Source organism: Oncorhynchus mykiss, chromosome 5 (assembly GCF_057628025.1).
Source record: "Oncorhynchus mykiss isolate SJ-2025 chromosome 5, ASM5762802v1, whole genome shotgun sequence".
Classification (NCBI taxonomy): Eukaryota; Metazoa; Chordata; class Actinopteri; order Salmoniformes; family Salmonidae; genus Oncorhynchus; species Oncorhynchus mykiss.
The window spans coordinates 98,317,156-98,332,739 of NC_143026.1; the positions used below are offsets into that span (position 1 = coordinate 98,317,156).

At 41.1% G+C, this 15,584-nt stretch overlaps 2 protein-coding genes across 6 annotated transcripts in view; one reads left to right on the top strand and one right to left on the bottom strand.

The window, feature by feature from the left end:
• LOC110524904 (nucleotide sugar transporter SLC35D2) overlaps positions 1–308 on the top strand; it is a 25,263-nt gene extending 24,955 nt beyond the window's left edge. For both annotated transcript variants that reach the window (XM_090236559.1, XM_090236560.1), the window contains one exon: positions 43–308. The gene's annotated coding sequence lies outside the window, so the exon portion shown is untranslated. The remainder of the gene's footprint in view (positions 1–42) is intronic.
• Positions 17–11,339, bottom strand: si:ch211-121a2.4 (transmembrane protein 205). Of its 4 annotated transcripts, none has more exons than XM_090236564.1 (5): positions 11,218–11,303; positions 6,160–6,360; positions 4,260–4,404; positions 4,004–4,167; positions 17–3,605 (listed from the first exon to the last, which is right to left on the bottom strand). In XM_090236564.1, exons 3-5 carry the CDS (start codon positions 4,357–4,359, stop codon positions 3,303–3,305), a joined length of 567 nt encoding a protein of 188 aa, XP_090092690.1. In that variant the 5' UTR covers positions 4,360–4,404; positions 6,160–6,360; positions 11,218–11,303; the 3' UTR covers positions 17–3,302. The 4 variants fall into 4 exon arrangements, with proteins under 4 accessions (XP_090092690.1, XP_090092689.1, XP_021460545.1 ...); XM_090236563.1 differs by having other exon boundaries at positions 11,205–11,290; XM_021604870.3 differs by lacking the exon at positions 6,160–6,360 and having other exon boundaries at positions 11,205–11,339.
• Positions 11,340–15,584: the final 4,245 nt, after the last annotated feature.

Here is a 15,584-nt window from a genome sequence, read left to right on the forward strand (position 1 = left end):
CATAGTGAAATTGATATTTTTGCTGTCTTCTGTTTATTGCAGACCACTGACAGTCAGAGGCTAAAAGCAGCACAGGGTCAGCCACACAGCAGCAGCAATCCTAATGTATACCTTCTGTTCCATGAAATGAACCCTCTCATCAGCAATCTCTGCAGGTCACTAAGGGAGGTGCGTGGATGTGGAACCCTGTGCGGACTTTCGATTGAAACCCGAGGTATACGTTAAAATAATTGTATTACTTACACTGGATTTATGTAAACAAATTACTAAAACCAAATAAAGTTAATGGAACTAACAATCACAAAAAAGCTTGACAGTCAGGGAGATTTACATTTCAAAAGCAATTAAGCGGTATTGATTTGTTAGAACACAGCATTAGCCATGGTAAATGAATTGCAGGACATTTGCTTTTAAGAATGCAAAATGTATTCTAACACCATGGAGAAATTGGCTTAAATAAAATGGGGGGCTCAAATTCAGCTACACCCACCACCCTTTTTGATCCAGAAAAACCCTGCATATTAGGGGTTAAATGTCTTGCTCAAGGGCACCTCAGATATATTTGATTAAAACACCCCAAATTAAAAGAAATCCACTCCTACATGTAACACCAAATAAATATATAGTACCAGTCAAAAGTTGATACCTACTGCTTCCAGGGTTTTTATTTTTTACTATTTTCTACATTGTAAAATACGTGTAGACATCATGTAACCAAAAAAGTGTTAAACAAATCTAAATATATTTGAGATTCTTCAAAGTAGCCACACTTTGCCTTGATGACAGCTTGGCATTCTCTCAACCAGCTTCACCTGGAATGCTGTTCCTACATATATGCTGAGTGCTTGTTTGCTGCTTTTCCTTCACTCTACAGTTCAACTCATCTCAATTGGGTTGAGGTTGGGTGATTGTGAAGGCTAGGTCATCTGATGCATCACTCTCCTTCTTAGTCAAATAGCCCTTACACAACCTGGAGGTGTGTTGGGTCATTGTCCTGTTGAAAAAGAAATGATAGTCCCACTAAGACCAAACACGATGGGATGGCGTATCGCTACAGAATGCTGTGGTAGCCATGCTGGTTAAGTGTGCCTTGAATTTTAAATAAATCAGACGGTGTCACCAGCAAAGCACCATCACCTCCACGCTTCACAGTGGGAACCACACATGCAGAGATCATCCGTTCACCTACTCTGCATCTCAAAGGCACGGCGGTTGGAACCAAAAATCTAAAATTTGGACTCATCAGACCAAAGTACAGATTTCCACTGGTCTAATGTCCTTTGCTTGTGTTTCTTGCCCAAGCAAGTCTTCTTATTGGTGTCCTTTATTAGTGGTTTCTTTGCAGAAATTTGACCATGAAGGCCTGATTCACGCAGTCTGTTACTTGAATTCTGAAGCATTTATTTGGGCTGCAATTTCTGAGGCTGGTAACTAATAAATGTATTCTCTGCAGCAGAGGTAACTCTGGGTCTTCCTTTCCTGTGGTGGTCCTCATGAGAGCCAGTTTCATCATAGCGCTTGGTTTTTCAACTGCACTTGGAAGAAATTTTCTGTATTGACTGACCGTTTTTTTCTCTTTGCACCAAATAGGGCTATCTTCTGTATACCCCCCTACTTTGGTTCAAACGCATTAAGTACATTTCTGGAATTTCTTTCCTTCTTAAGGCACACCTGTTAATTTAAATGTATTCCAGGTGACTACCTCATGAAGCTGGTTGAGAGAATGCAAAGCTGTCAAGAATCTCATATATTTTGATTTATTTAACACTTTTGATTTCTACATGATTCCATAGTTTGTCTTAACTATTATTCTACAATGTAGAAAAGTCAAAGTGAAAAAAAAATGGCTTCCACCATTTCAAAGTAGTCAACTGAGTGTTCAGTGAATTGTTGCCTATGGTTTGTAAAATAATTTTTATAAATTTGGTAGCCAACAAATGAATCAAGATTTGGTTCAGCACTGCAGGTGGCACTAAATCACCAATACTCTTATTAAACACAAAAGAAAATCGACAACTTTCAAATTGAGATGGCGCTACCCATGCTGTCACATAATCCATTGAGGCACAGAGGAGTCCTTTCTACCTCTATGAAGCCAACACAATTGTTGGAGCGTTCACAGGACATTACATCAAGGACGCACCTGGAGGTCCCCATGGCAGCCCCACAGGATAGGCCTTAGAGTCTTGCAGGAGAGTGATGACCTCACCACCCCCTAATTTCTACCGGTAGATGAGGGTTGTGTGAATGTGACTTTAAAAATAATCTCTTGCTTTACTGACACCATCCACATCAGCTCTACATTTAAAGGGATTTTGACAATGAAAACCTTTATCTACTTCCCCAGTCTGATTAACGCAAGGATACTTTTGTGAGCCAATATTAACTGGTGTTAGTGCAATGACTGGGTGCATGATACCATGGACTTCCAGTCATTGTGCTAACACTAGTTAGCATTGGCTCACGAAAGTATCCTTGCGTATACCTTTAATCCAACTTAAAAGCTGCAAAGCCAAAGCTCTGCCATCTCTGATCGTTCCTCTAGTCGTAGAATAAAATACATCCCTCCATCTCTCCTCTAGTTTAATAAAATACATCCCTCCATCTCTCCTCTAGTTTAATAAAATACATCTCTCCTCTAGTAGAATCGAATACATCCCTCCATCTCTCCTCTAGTTTAATAAAATACATAACCCCATCTCTCCTCTAGTTTAATAAAATACATCTCTCCTCTAGTAGAATCGAATACATCCCTCCATCTCTCCTCTAGTTTAATAAAATACATAACCCCATCTCTCCTCTAGTTTAATAAAATGCATCCCTCCATCTCTCCTCCAGTAGAATAAAATGCATCCCTCCATCTCTCCTCCAGTAGAATAAAATACATCCCTCCATCTCTCCTCTAGTTTAATAAAATACATAACCCCATCTCTCCTCTAGTTTAATAAAATACATCCCTCCATCTCTCCTCTAGTTTAATAAAATACATCCCTCCATCTCTCCTAGTTTAATAAAATACATCCCTCCATCTCACCTCCAGTAGAATAAAATACATCCCTCCGCCTCTCCTCTAGTTTAATAAAATACATCTCTCTAGTAGAAGATTAAAATGGCTTGAAAAAGAACAAACCTGAGTGTTGCTGGACTTAACTATGGGAGGCTGGTGAGGGTAGGGCGGCTCATAGTAATGTGAATAGTATGAAACCATGATTTTAATGTGTCGATACCATTCACTCCAGCCACCCGTGGACTTACCATCCATATTTCCCCAGCCAATAGATACTGCAGATTTGGTAACTGTGCTATAGTGAAGTAAGGTTCTCTGCTAGGTAGTACAGGCTGTATGCATTGCAGGTAATGCAGCAGATGTTACACAGCGAAGACAACAGTCTGTAAAGCCACAGCTGACCAGACAGACGCCTGTATCTACCGTCTGTCTCACACAGCTTGGCGTAAGCCTCCCTATTGGTAGATAGACCAATGTCCTGGCCCAATCCTTGTGCTTGCTCCATTAGATGCATGTCTTCCATTATCTCTGATGTCATCTGACCGAACCACTGGGCGTTGACCGCTGCTACCGACACACACAGGAAGTATACCCCAATCTACAGCGAGAGAGACAAAGTGTATCAATGTATGAAAGCAGCTGCATAGAGGAATGAGTCCCTGACAAGGTTAGAGATCTGGGGGAGAATCTCAATTTCATTCTCGTCTCCTCAAAACCCATTGAGAGAGCCAGAGGTCCCTCCCTTCGGACCTTCTCCAATGGGTTATGAGGTGAGGATTCTCCCACGGTCAGGACTCCTCATGCACCTGGAAGGTCTCCCTGGGAGAATCTGTTGCATACTTCATGTCCTCTCCTTTTCATAACCCATTGGAAGAGAAGGTCTGAAGGGAGGGACCTCTGGCTTTCTCATCCAATGGGTTTTGAGAAGGAGATGAGTATGCAATTGAAATGTTCCTTGTCATCTAGCAGGGTGGTAGGGTCAAGGGTTCAAGTTACCTGGAAGGCCTCTCTGTCATCTAGCAGGTCTGCAGGGTGGTAGACAGCGAACAGCGTCAGGTTGAGGAAGGCACAGAGAGAGCCCAGGTGAAGGTAGAACGGAACCAGTCTGCTCTGGATCAAACCAAATGTGTGTCTGTTCAGGTGGCTGTCCATCACAAAGCCTGATCAAAAACACACAGGAGCCCTATAGGAGTACTGTCCATCATACACACCCTCTCACAGGGTTAAGGGGATCAGAGGTCAAGTTACTTACTTGATATGCAGGTAAACCAGATCTGCATGCCCCAGTAGGTGGACAGCAGCACCAGTTGCAGCAGTTTGGCAGAGAGGCTGGGATCCCCTTCAGTGGTCATTGTCAGTCCAGCCGTCTCCTTCCACCTTTCTCTCTGCCTGGATCCCTGTAAGCAGACACACAGGGTTATTTCTCTCTGACCCTGTCCCCCCACTAAGTCACGAGCAGTAGCAGGTTACTGGACCAGAGGTGAAAGTCTAGTTTCAGAATAACAGCAATGTACAACTAGCTAGCTACTCAACTTAACTCTGTTTCCCTTGTATCTATAAGAATCTGACTACATGTTAATTACATTCTCTAGTTTGGAACGTGGCAATGTCTTGGAAAACGCACCTCAATCCAGTGATGGGAGATGTCAGTGTACTAATTATGCCAACTGACAAATCAAGATGATTAAAAACGAGGAGCATTACAATGAAACCTTTTTATTGATCTAGTCACTGGTGCTTCCTGCTTTAATTTTCGTTTGTAAGCAGGACTCAGAAGGATAAAGTCATGGTCAGATTTTCCAAATGGAGGGCGAGGGAGAGCTTTGTACGCGTCTCTGTGTGTGGAGTAAAGGTGGTCTTGAGTGTTTTTCCCTCTGGTTGCACATGTACCATGCTGATAGATATTAGGTCAAACGGATTTGAAGTCCCCGGCCACTAGGAGCGCTGCCTCTGGATGAGCGTTTTCCTGTTTGCAAATGGCGGTATACAGCTCTTTGAGTGTGGTCTTAGTGCCAGCATCGGTCTGTGGTGGTATGTAGACAGCTACGAAAAATACAGATGAAAACTTTCTAGGTAGATAGAGTATCTCATGATAAGCTGTTGATCACACTACCTCAGACAGGCAAAACCTTGAGACTTCCTTAGATATCGTGCACCGGCTGTTGTTTACAAATATACATAGACCGTCACCCGTTGTCTTCCCAGAGGCTGCTGTTCTATTCTGCCGATGCAGTGTATAACCCGCCAGATGCATGTTATTCATGTCGTTGTTCGGCCACTTCTCAGTGAAACATAAGATATATGTGCTTTTAGCATGTCCAATTTATTTTCCAGAGATTGTACGTTGGCCAGTAGTACGGATGGCAAGGGCAGATTAGCCAATCATCTTCAGATCCTCAAGGCACCCCGATATCTTTTCCGTCTCTTATCTCCTGTGAATGACGGGGATGGGGGCCTGTTCAGGTGTCTGGAGTAAATCCCTCTTGTCTGACTCATTTAAGAGAAATTATTCGTCCAGTTCAAGATGGGTAATCGCAGTTCTGATTTCGATAAGATATTTTTGTCATACGAGATGGTAGCAGCAACATTATCTACAAAATAAGTTACAAACAATGCTTAGAAAACAAACAAAATAGCACTGTTGGTTAATTAAGAGCCCATGAAACGGCAGCCATCCTCTCCAATGCCATCTTACATTTATGTAAATGTAATATTTGTTTATTTTATTAGCAAACATTTCTAAAAACCTGTTTTTGCTTTGTCATTATGGGATCTTGTATATAGATTGATGAGGGGAAAAACAATTTCACCAGTTTTAGAATATGGCTGTAACCTAACAAAATGTTGGAAAAATTCAAGGGGTCTGAATACTTTTCCAAAGGCACTGTACGCTGCTGCTACTGTTCATCTATCCTGTTGCATAGTCACTTTATCCCTACCTACAGTACCAGTCAAAAGTTGACACACCTACTCATTCAAGGGTTTTTATTTTTAATATTTTCTACATTGTAGAATAATAGTGAAGACAAACTATGAAACAACGCAGTAACAGAAAAGTGTTCAGTCAAAATATATTTCGTATTTCAGATTCTTCAAGGTAGACATCCTTTGACAGTTTTGCACACTCTTGGCATTCTCTCAACCAACTTCACCTGGAATGCTTTTCCAACAGTTCCCACATATGCTGAGCCTTTGCTGGCTGCTTTTCCTTCACTCTGCGGTCCAACTCATCCTAAACCATCTCAATTGGGTTGAGGTCGGGTGATTGTGGAGGCCAGGTTATCTGATGCAGCACTCCATTACTCTCCTTCTTATAGTCCTTACACAGCCTGGAGGTGTGTTGGGTCATTGTCCTGTTGAAAAACAAATGATAGTCCCACTAAGACCAAACCAGATAGGATGGCGTATCGCTACAGAATGCTGTGGTAGCCATGCTGGTTAAGTGTGCCTTGAATTCTAATTAAATCACTGACAGTGTCACCAGCAAAGCACCATCACACCACCACCTCCACGCTTCACGGTGGGAACCACACATGCAGAGATCATCCGTTCACCTACTCTGCATCTCACAAAGACACAGCGGTTGGATCAAAAAAAACTCATTTGGACTGATCAGACCAAAGTACAGATTTCCACTGCTCGTGTTTCTTGACCCAAGCAAGTCTCTTTATTAGTGGTTTCTTTGAAGCAATTCACGCAGTCTCCTCTGAACAGTTGATGTTGAGATGTGTCGGTTACTTGAACTCTCTGAAGCATTTATATGAGGTGCAGTTAACTCTAATGATCTTATCCTCTGCAGCAGAGGTAACTGGGTCTTCCTTTCCTGTGCCGGTCCTCATGAGCCAGTTTCATCATAGCACTTGATGGTTTTTGCAAATACAACTTAAGAATCTTTCAAAGTCCTTGAAATTCTCCAGATTGACTGACCTGCATGTCTTAACATTCTGTATACTCCCCTTGTCCTAAGGGTAAAAAAAATGACCCGCCTTCACTAAACCCCTAAAATAAAGTAGCTTAATTGAATTTTAAATCCCAAATCTATTTTGCATGAAGAAACAACCCGTCATTCTTCAAACTTTGAATATCTGGGTTTTCCCTCTTCACAATGCAGATTAAATGCAGTCTACACCACTCGGTTTTTTTTAACACACCTATCAATAGTTCTTTACTAAAGTAGAGTTGTATTATTATTTATTGCTTAAGGTACTGCATAGGTGTAAACTTGTGTGCAAGAGACAGCACTTGTATTGCCTAAGAAAGAAGCAGAAATGTGAAAAAGTAGTCTTGATTGCATTTTATTGAAGAGAAACAATAAGTCTTGAACTTTTTTGGCAACATAGTGATACTGTACAATGAGGAATTCAACTACAAAATACTAGTCTTCTCAAATTTTTTAACCATTGCCCCCACCCACAAGGTGTATAAACAATAAATTAGAACAAACTAGATACAAAACAAAAATGTGAACATAAATCAATGAACTCTACTTAGCAGATGTAGGAAAGTGTGTGTGCATGGACTTAGCAGATGTAGGAAAGTGTGTGTGCATGGACTTTGCAGATGTAGGAAAGTGTGTGTGCATGGACTTTGCAGATGTAGGAAAGTGTGTGTGCATGGACTTTGCAGATGTAGGAAAGTGTGTGTGCATGGACTTTGCAGATGTAGGAAAGTGTGTGTGCATGGACTTAGCACATGTAGGAAAGTGTGTGTGCATGGACTTAGCACATGTAGGAAAGTGTGTGTGCATGGACTGTGCAGATGTAGGAAAGTGTGTGTGCATGGACTGTGCAGATGTAGGAAAGTGTGTGTGCATGGACTCAGCACATGTAGGAAAGTGTGTGTGCATGGACTTAGCACATGTAGGAAAGTGTGTGTGCATGGACTTAGCAGATGTAGGAAAGTGTGTGTGCATGGACTTAGCAGATGTAGGAAAGTGTGTGTACATGGACTTAGCAGATGTAGGAAAGTGTGTGTGCATGGACTTAGCAGATGTAGGAAAGTGTGTGTACATGGACTTAGCAGATGTATTTCTCACATGTGCAGCACATAGTATTTATTTTACAGTCCTTCGGCTCTCCTTTCTTTGAATGTGTGGGGTTACAAGAGCCTTTCCCAGCTGCTCCAGGAACATCCTCTTGTTCCACTTATCAGGCATCCAGGTAGGGTTGATCTTGTTCCATATCACGAATGCATGAGGACACATCAATGATGTTATGGAAGATGACCAGGGGCCAGCGGGCAGTTCCAATCACCTTGTCCACACCTCTTTTGTTGTGGTTGTAGTCCAGGATGATGTCTGGCTTCCTGTCCTTATGATCACCATATTCTTGTTCCTCTTTGCGAGGTAAGAAACTAGAGTGGTGGTGAAGGCAAACTTCGATGAGAAGGCCTCTCTCCCCCTTGTTGTGAGGAGTGCAGGCTTGTTCTTTCTAACTGGGCCAACCATGGTGATCTTCTTCTGGAGCTGCTGGCTGAGTTGATAAGAGGTGAAGAAATTGTCACACGTGACATTGTGCCCCCTTAGTCCATCTGTCACACCAAGCACAACCTGCATCACCTGGTTCTTCTCCGGGCCTCCACTGGTCGGCTTCCCTGTGTAGACTTGCATCTTCCAAGCGTAACTGAATTGTGTGTCACAGGCCACCCATATCTTGACTCCATACTTTGCTGGCTTGCTGGGCATATACTGCCGGACAGGACAGTGACCTTTAGACAAGAGATTACTGTCAGTAATTAGTTTCAGTGTCACAGAAAACAATCACTTAAATCAATGATATTACAGCAATACATAATAAAATTAACAGTGAATCACATTACAGATATGAAAATAAAAATGTACCTCTGAATAGAACCAGTTGCTTTAGGCCCAGGGTTGTAGAGGTATGGCAGACACTCCACCCATTTCTTATGGCTGCCAGTTTTTCTCTCACACCTTGACTCAGTTAACACATTTTAGCATTCTTGAGACCGTGTGAAAGACTGTGGCATCATGGCACGGAAAATCGCCCTTCCACTCTCTGCATCCCAGAGACTACATGTAGCCTCGCCTCGGGACTTATACACACCCGCTAAGATTAGCAGCCCTATGTAGACACGCAGGTCAATCTCATCCATCCTTTTCGAGTTGTCTCCAATTTTGTCATTTCCAGGATGATTTTTTTCGATGGCTGGTGTGAACATGTAGAATGTTGAGGTAATGTCCTGGGCAACTGCATGCCTTGTGGGCCCTGGGGCCATCCTTATGACATTTGTGCTGCCTTCCTGCCCTGGTTGTCATATGGTGAAAAGGACCATGTTATTTTGCTGTTCTTTGACAAAAATGTATCTTTCAGCTTGGGGGATTTCTCCACCTGAAGATGATGCATCGTGCTCTGGGTTGTATTCTTCCCCATCTTCTTTAGATACCTCTAAACCATTGTTTTCTTGTTTCTCCTGGACATCTGAAGAAAATAAAAATCAGATCTACGACCTGTTGGGCACTGAAACGTTGCACTCATGGCTTCAGCAGAGAGAGAACTGGAGGGACTGTCATCTGCAGCACCTTTATAGCCTCTGACTGCATTCACCATTAGCAAACAATGTTTAGTTAGTCTGAAATTGTCTAAGTTCAATCAGTAGCACACAATCTCAATTTCTCATTGTTGGTGTGTAAATTATTTTATAACTACAGGGACAAAAATGACCCTAAGAATCTTTGTACCCTGGTGGTGTACAGCTTTCATGGAAATATGAACAAAGGCAATGTTTCACTTTTTCTAATGTTGGGGTCACTCTAGGAAAAGTCAACTAATTTCAAGTTGAAAAAATACAATTTAGGGGGTTTTCTCTGCTGTTAAACATAGTGGCGGGTCATTTTTGATACTTAAGACACTAAAAGGGTTCCAGTAATGAATGGACTAATTTCTCTTTGCTAATTTGAGTTTGCCATAATATGGACTTGGTCCTTTACCAAATACCTTCTGTACCACCCCTACCTTGTCACAACACAACTGATTGGCTCAAATGCATTAAGGAAAATTCCACAAATTCACATCTGTTAATTGAAATTCATTCCAGTTGACTACATCATGAAGTTGGTTGAGATAATGCCAAGTGTGTGCAAAGCTGTCAAGGCAAAGGGTGGCTACTCTGAATAATCTCACATTTAAAATATATTTTGATTTGTTTAACACTTTGGTTCCATGTGTTATTTCATAGTTTTGATGTCTTCACTATTATTCTACAATGTAGCACATGACTGGTGCTGTATACGTTATGTAAAGTTACATATCGGTACTGGTACCCAGTATATATAGCCATGGTATCGTTAGTCATTGTGTATTTATTCCTCATTTTATTTCATATTTTTCCTCTCTGCATTGTTAGGAAGGGCACGTAATTAAGAATTTCAAGTCTGCAGCGGTTGTTTACAAATGAAATTCGTCTCCCTGATCTTGGAAAAGCCGCGTTGTGACTAGAGAGTAATTAAAGTGTAGTCCGATTCTTACGGCTATTTCCCAACAGCTTTACACTGTTGTGTCCCTTGATTATTTCGACCCCAGAACCATGTGTTGTTGCCATGCTATGTTGTTTTAGGTCTCTATGTAACGTTAGTGGTGCCTCTTGTCGTGATGTGCGTTTTGCCCTATATTTTGCATGTAGGATTAAACCTACATAAAAAATATATATATATTTTTTTATGTAGGTTCAATCCCCGTCCCCGGAAAAAGGCATTTTTTGTAGGCCGTCATTGTAAATAATAATGTGATCTTAACTGACTTGCCTAGTTAAACATGTGGATTTTTTAATCCGTCTGACAGCATATAACATGACTAACTAACTGCAGACATACTTAGCCCGCAAGGTGGTTACAGCATGCTACATAGTTAGGCAGCTAACGTTAGCCGGCAAGCCATTTGATCAGTGTGGGGTGGGGGGGACATAACAAGCCAGCTTCAATGTCACCTTCAACGAACTACGTTGGCTAGCTACTTGTTGTCATGTTTCAAAAGAGGTACTGTAGCTGCTAGCGAACTGCTGCCTGCCTGGCAGCTTAGCTAGCCAATTATGAGAAGTCAAGACAGGCTTGCTAACTAGCCACCTAAATTGTGCAAATTTGTCTAATCGTGCATAAAGATTTCAATAATTTGTAATCAGTGCTTTTCAGGATAACGTCCATTAATCTCTATTTAGGAAAAATGTTTTATTTCAACAGCACCTCAAATAGCTACCAGTTTGTTGCAGTCTTGAAAACGACACCTTTCCTTGCTGACTGGAGACAGAGGCGCTCTTCTTCTTCGTTGGAGATGGGTCTGCGGATACGACTTTAAGGTGCACTGCCACCTACTGTACTGAAGTGTGAGGCCAGTCACGGCCAACCCATCTGAATTATTCTTGTTCGTAAAATGAAAATAAATATTAATAATTGCACCACCAACTAACCCTACACCTATACACCACGATTTCATTAAAAAAACTACACTCATTAAGAGTTTGGACACACCTACGCATTCAAGGGTTTTTCTTTATTTTTTACTATTTTCTACATTGTAGAATAATAGTGAAGACATCAACTATGAAAGAACACATATGGAATCATCTAGTAAGCAAAAAAAGTGTTAAACAAATCCAAATATATTTTAACGACCCTAGGCCGCTACAATATTTTATATTTGAGATTATTCAAAGTAGCCACCCTTCGCCTTGATGACAGATTTTACAGTGTTCGGGAGCTGCCAAGTAGCAAGCCTATATTGGAGTCCAGAATAGCGACACTGCCCTCTGGTGTTTAAATTAAGAACTGTCATTGAACCCATTGAAAATAGGCGATCTCAGCGGAGAAAATATTGTAAAACATATTTTTTTAAACGACGAAATAGAACAAACGTAAAATTATTACAAATGAGTGCAGAGAATGAAGAAATTGCAGAAACTTCTGAAATGGAGAAAGTGAGGAATTAGATGAAGGAATACAAGGAATGAGGAAACAAAAAAATGTATGTAGAAAATGGCAACCATTGGTCGAGTACTAGAGTTTGAGGCAACAAAAGAGGATTTTGATTCCCATTTAGAGCGTTTTGAGCGTTGGCTGGATGCAAATTAAATCAAAGATGGAAAGAAAGCAGACGTATTTCTCAGTGGTTTGGGTCCAACTGAGTATGGATTGCTGAAAGGTCTCATTGAACCAATAAATGCAGTGGAGTTGACCTATGCAGGTCTGGATATTTATGGATTTTTTTTGATTGCTCTAAGACCCACATTGGTGTCAATGTTGGTATACAAGGAGTCAATATCAATTGAAAAAAACACAGTTTCTTGAGGCACACTCATTTATTTCAATTCTGTCACAAATTCATACGTATCTTTAATGAAGCTTTGATGTTTCCGTGACAGAGGATTTATTAACTAATCTAAATACTCCGCTATTCTATATGATTCAGAACCACAATCCAATACAATTGGCCTACCACATGGAACCTCTGAAGGAATGGTCCAAGCCTCAGGAGGTTTGTGGATTTTAGGCAACAAATTAAATTGTCTGGGGCGCGGGGTATCTGGTCCATATAGGTAAAACATTTGTGTCTGTAATGTATTTATTCTCATAAAGTTCCCCTATAATCTGCCTCATTTTTCTCTGGGTCTCCTGTTGCAATGAATGAGTCAGTGGTCTATAATGTTTAGAATTACTCAATTGCCTATTCGCCTCTGTCAGATACTGGGTTTTATCCAATATAACAATCTTTGATCCTTTATCCGCTAGTTTTATAACTGTGTTTGAATTCTTACTTCAGGAATTTAAGGAATTCCGTTCTTGTTTTGTAAGATTATCGTTTCCTGCAGATTCAAAGTAGAGTCGCTTTGAATTAAAGTCTGCATCGTATTAGACACTCCCTGTAGCTTAGGCTCCCAGTGTGATGGACCAATAAATAGTACTCTTTGGTTGTCAGTATTATAACTAAAATGATCAGGTCATTTTAATTTTCTATGGTAAGTTTGCAGATCCCTCCTGAGCTCCATACGATCGATCTTAGCGGGTGTCGGAATAAACATAAGGCCCTTCTCCAGAAGTTGCTGTTCTGCCGCTGTAAGTCTAAAAGTAATCGATAAATTCAGTACATTAGAGTGCTGGGGAGTAATACCAATACACTCTTCCCCTCTTAATAGTTTAACTTGTCTAGCCAGTAATTTAAAATGTTAACAGCTGTATCTGGTCTCCAATGTATTGGATCATCCTGCATTGTGTGAAATCTAAGTTTATTCAGATCCAATAGTTCCCTACAATATTTATAAATATACTTGTTCAATTGATTCAGTACCTCCTGTTTTTCCCATGAAAGCTCATCCGAAAAATGTATGATGGGAACATAAACCTGTGCATGAGGAAAAACTTCAGTTTTATTCAGTAGTGGTGTACTGCTGGTTCAAGCCGTTAACAAGACCCATTGATAGAACAACCTTCTGTGTGTTTTGCTGTTTCTCCCGCTTGCCTATCACTCCTGCAATATTTCTGAAGGTTGCTCACGGAAAGCTATCTATCTGTGTATAGTGTCAGTTAAACTAGGAATGCTTGCAAGGTTGGATTCCCCAATAAAAACAACAGGCTTTGTAATCTCTAGAACCTGTGATCCAGAAACGGTTTCAGTTTCAGGATCACAGGTTCTAGAACAGTTTCTATCCCTAAACTGTGTCAGTTTCAGGATCACAGGTTCTACAACAGTTTCTATCCCTAAACTGTTTTCATCAGACTTTTAGGACATGACTGAACCTTTTTTTATTTTAGGATCTTAACACTTTACATTTTTATTGACGTTCTTATGATAGATTTGACTGTTTAACTTGTATGTACCACAGGAAGTTGGTGGGACCTTAATTGGTGAGGACAGGCTAAGTTACAGGCTAGGTTAAGATTAGGCGTGGGGTTTGGGGAAAGGTTAAGGTTAGGTGTGGGGTTAAGGGAAAGGTTAAGGTTAGGCGTTGGGTTAGGGGAAAGGTTAAGGTTAGGCGTGATGTAGTGGAATATGTGGCATGGTTTCCATGTGTTTGATTCCATTTTCTTCGCTCCGTTCCAGCCATTATGAGACGTCCTCCCCTCAACAGCCTCCACTGGTATGTACTGTCCTGTATGTGAGAGAGCTCCAACAAGGAATTCTAAAGTATGTTGTATTATTAATACCTGCAAATGGCAAATAAACCACTTGAACTCCTTATGAATGTCTGCAGCCGACTAGGCTGTTGCCATCTGACAAGCGCTGAAAATATTACAGGAATAGTCTGCAAATGTTGATGAAGACTCAAAACAACATGCACTCAAAACACTCAAAACAACATGCAGTCTTTCCACAAGACTCCCATGAAGTTATAGTGTGACGTTAAAGTGACATACTGCACTTGTTTTATACTGTTTTAGATGTATCCTCTGTTTAAACATTTAAACTCTTACAATAACACCGGTAAAATACCAATGGGATCATTTGTTGTCTTTTATGGGTTAGGGTTAGAGGGTTAGGGTTAGAGTTAGGGTTAGGGGTTAGGGTTAGGGGTTAGGGTTAGAGGGTTATGGTTAGAGGGTTAGGGGTTAGGGTTGGGTAAGGGTTAGGGTTCGGTTAGGGTTAGGGTTAGGGGGTTAGGGGTAGGGGTTAGGGTTAGGGGTAGGGTTAGGGTTAGGGTTAGTGAATATAATTGTGTTTCGTTTCAACTAGTTAGTTTTACGGTGCACAGGCCTATCTCCTGTTTATCCCTCCCATTTCTGATGATCTAATATAATAGGTGTAGTACTTAAAAAGGCCCGTAGATGTCCTCCTAGGATCATAAATTAAACTGAGGTAGGCTCCAAGTTGCCTCTTTTTCTGGGTGGCAGTGCAGAAGTCAATGTGGTGAGAGATTCATTCAACCATAGTGTTGTTAAATATGAACATAAACACCATATTGTGCATTTAAATGGTTTTACTGTTTTGCTAAAGGAAAGGAAAAACCTAAAAGAGGAAGTGCCAAACTAAAACCAAACAAACCATAAATATATAGAGAGTAAAAATAAAATATGAATAAAACCATGTTCTTCTCCATCCATTTTCCTGTCTGTTAAAACCCATTTTCTAAAACCTCTCGTTCAGGCCATTTGGCGTTATTGTCTGTAGGTGCTGGATCCACTCCTGTTCTACCCTCCTTCGCTGCCCACAGGTCCAGCCTATATGTGACTGTAACCCTGATATGGTAAGGTGAGTGATGGGGTGCTCCTGGAAGTGGGTTATGAGTTCCGTTTGTAGGTGTGCCCTTTTAATGTTATACAGGTTGTGACGGCCCTGAATTATTCTGAACCGTCTCAGTGCTTCTCCTTCCAATAGGGTGCTTTCCCTTTAATTCCCAATTAAATAGCCAGCATCAGCTGCGCAAAAGGGGGGTTGTGATGGAGACGTGACTGAGGATGTGTTCCCGAAGCTTCTCTATTCCGGTTGTTTTGTTGCTGTTAAACGTGTGTTTTGTAGCCTGAGAGAGTTTACCCAGGATCGGATCCACTCTTTGCGTCCGTGGACTACACCTCTCCGTTCTTCGTGGCCTTTCTCCGCTGGAGATCTATTGGCAGATTGGATTGTCTGACTGA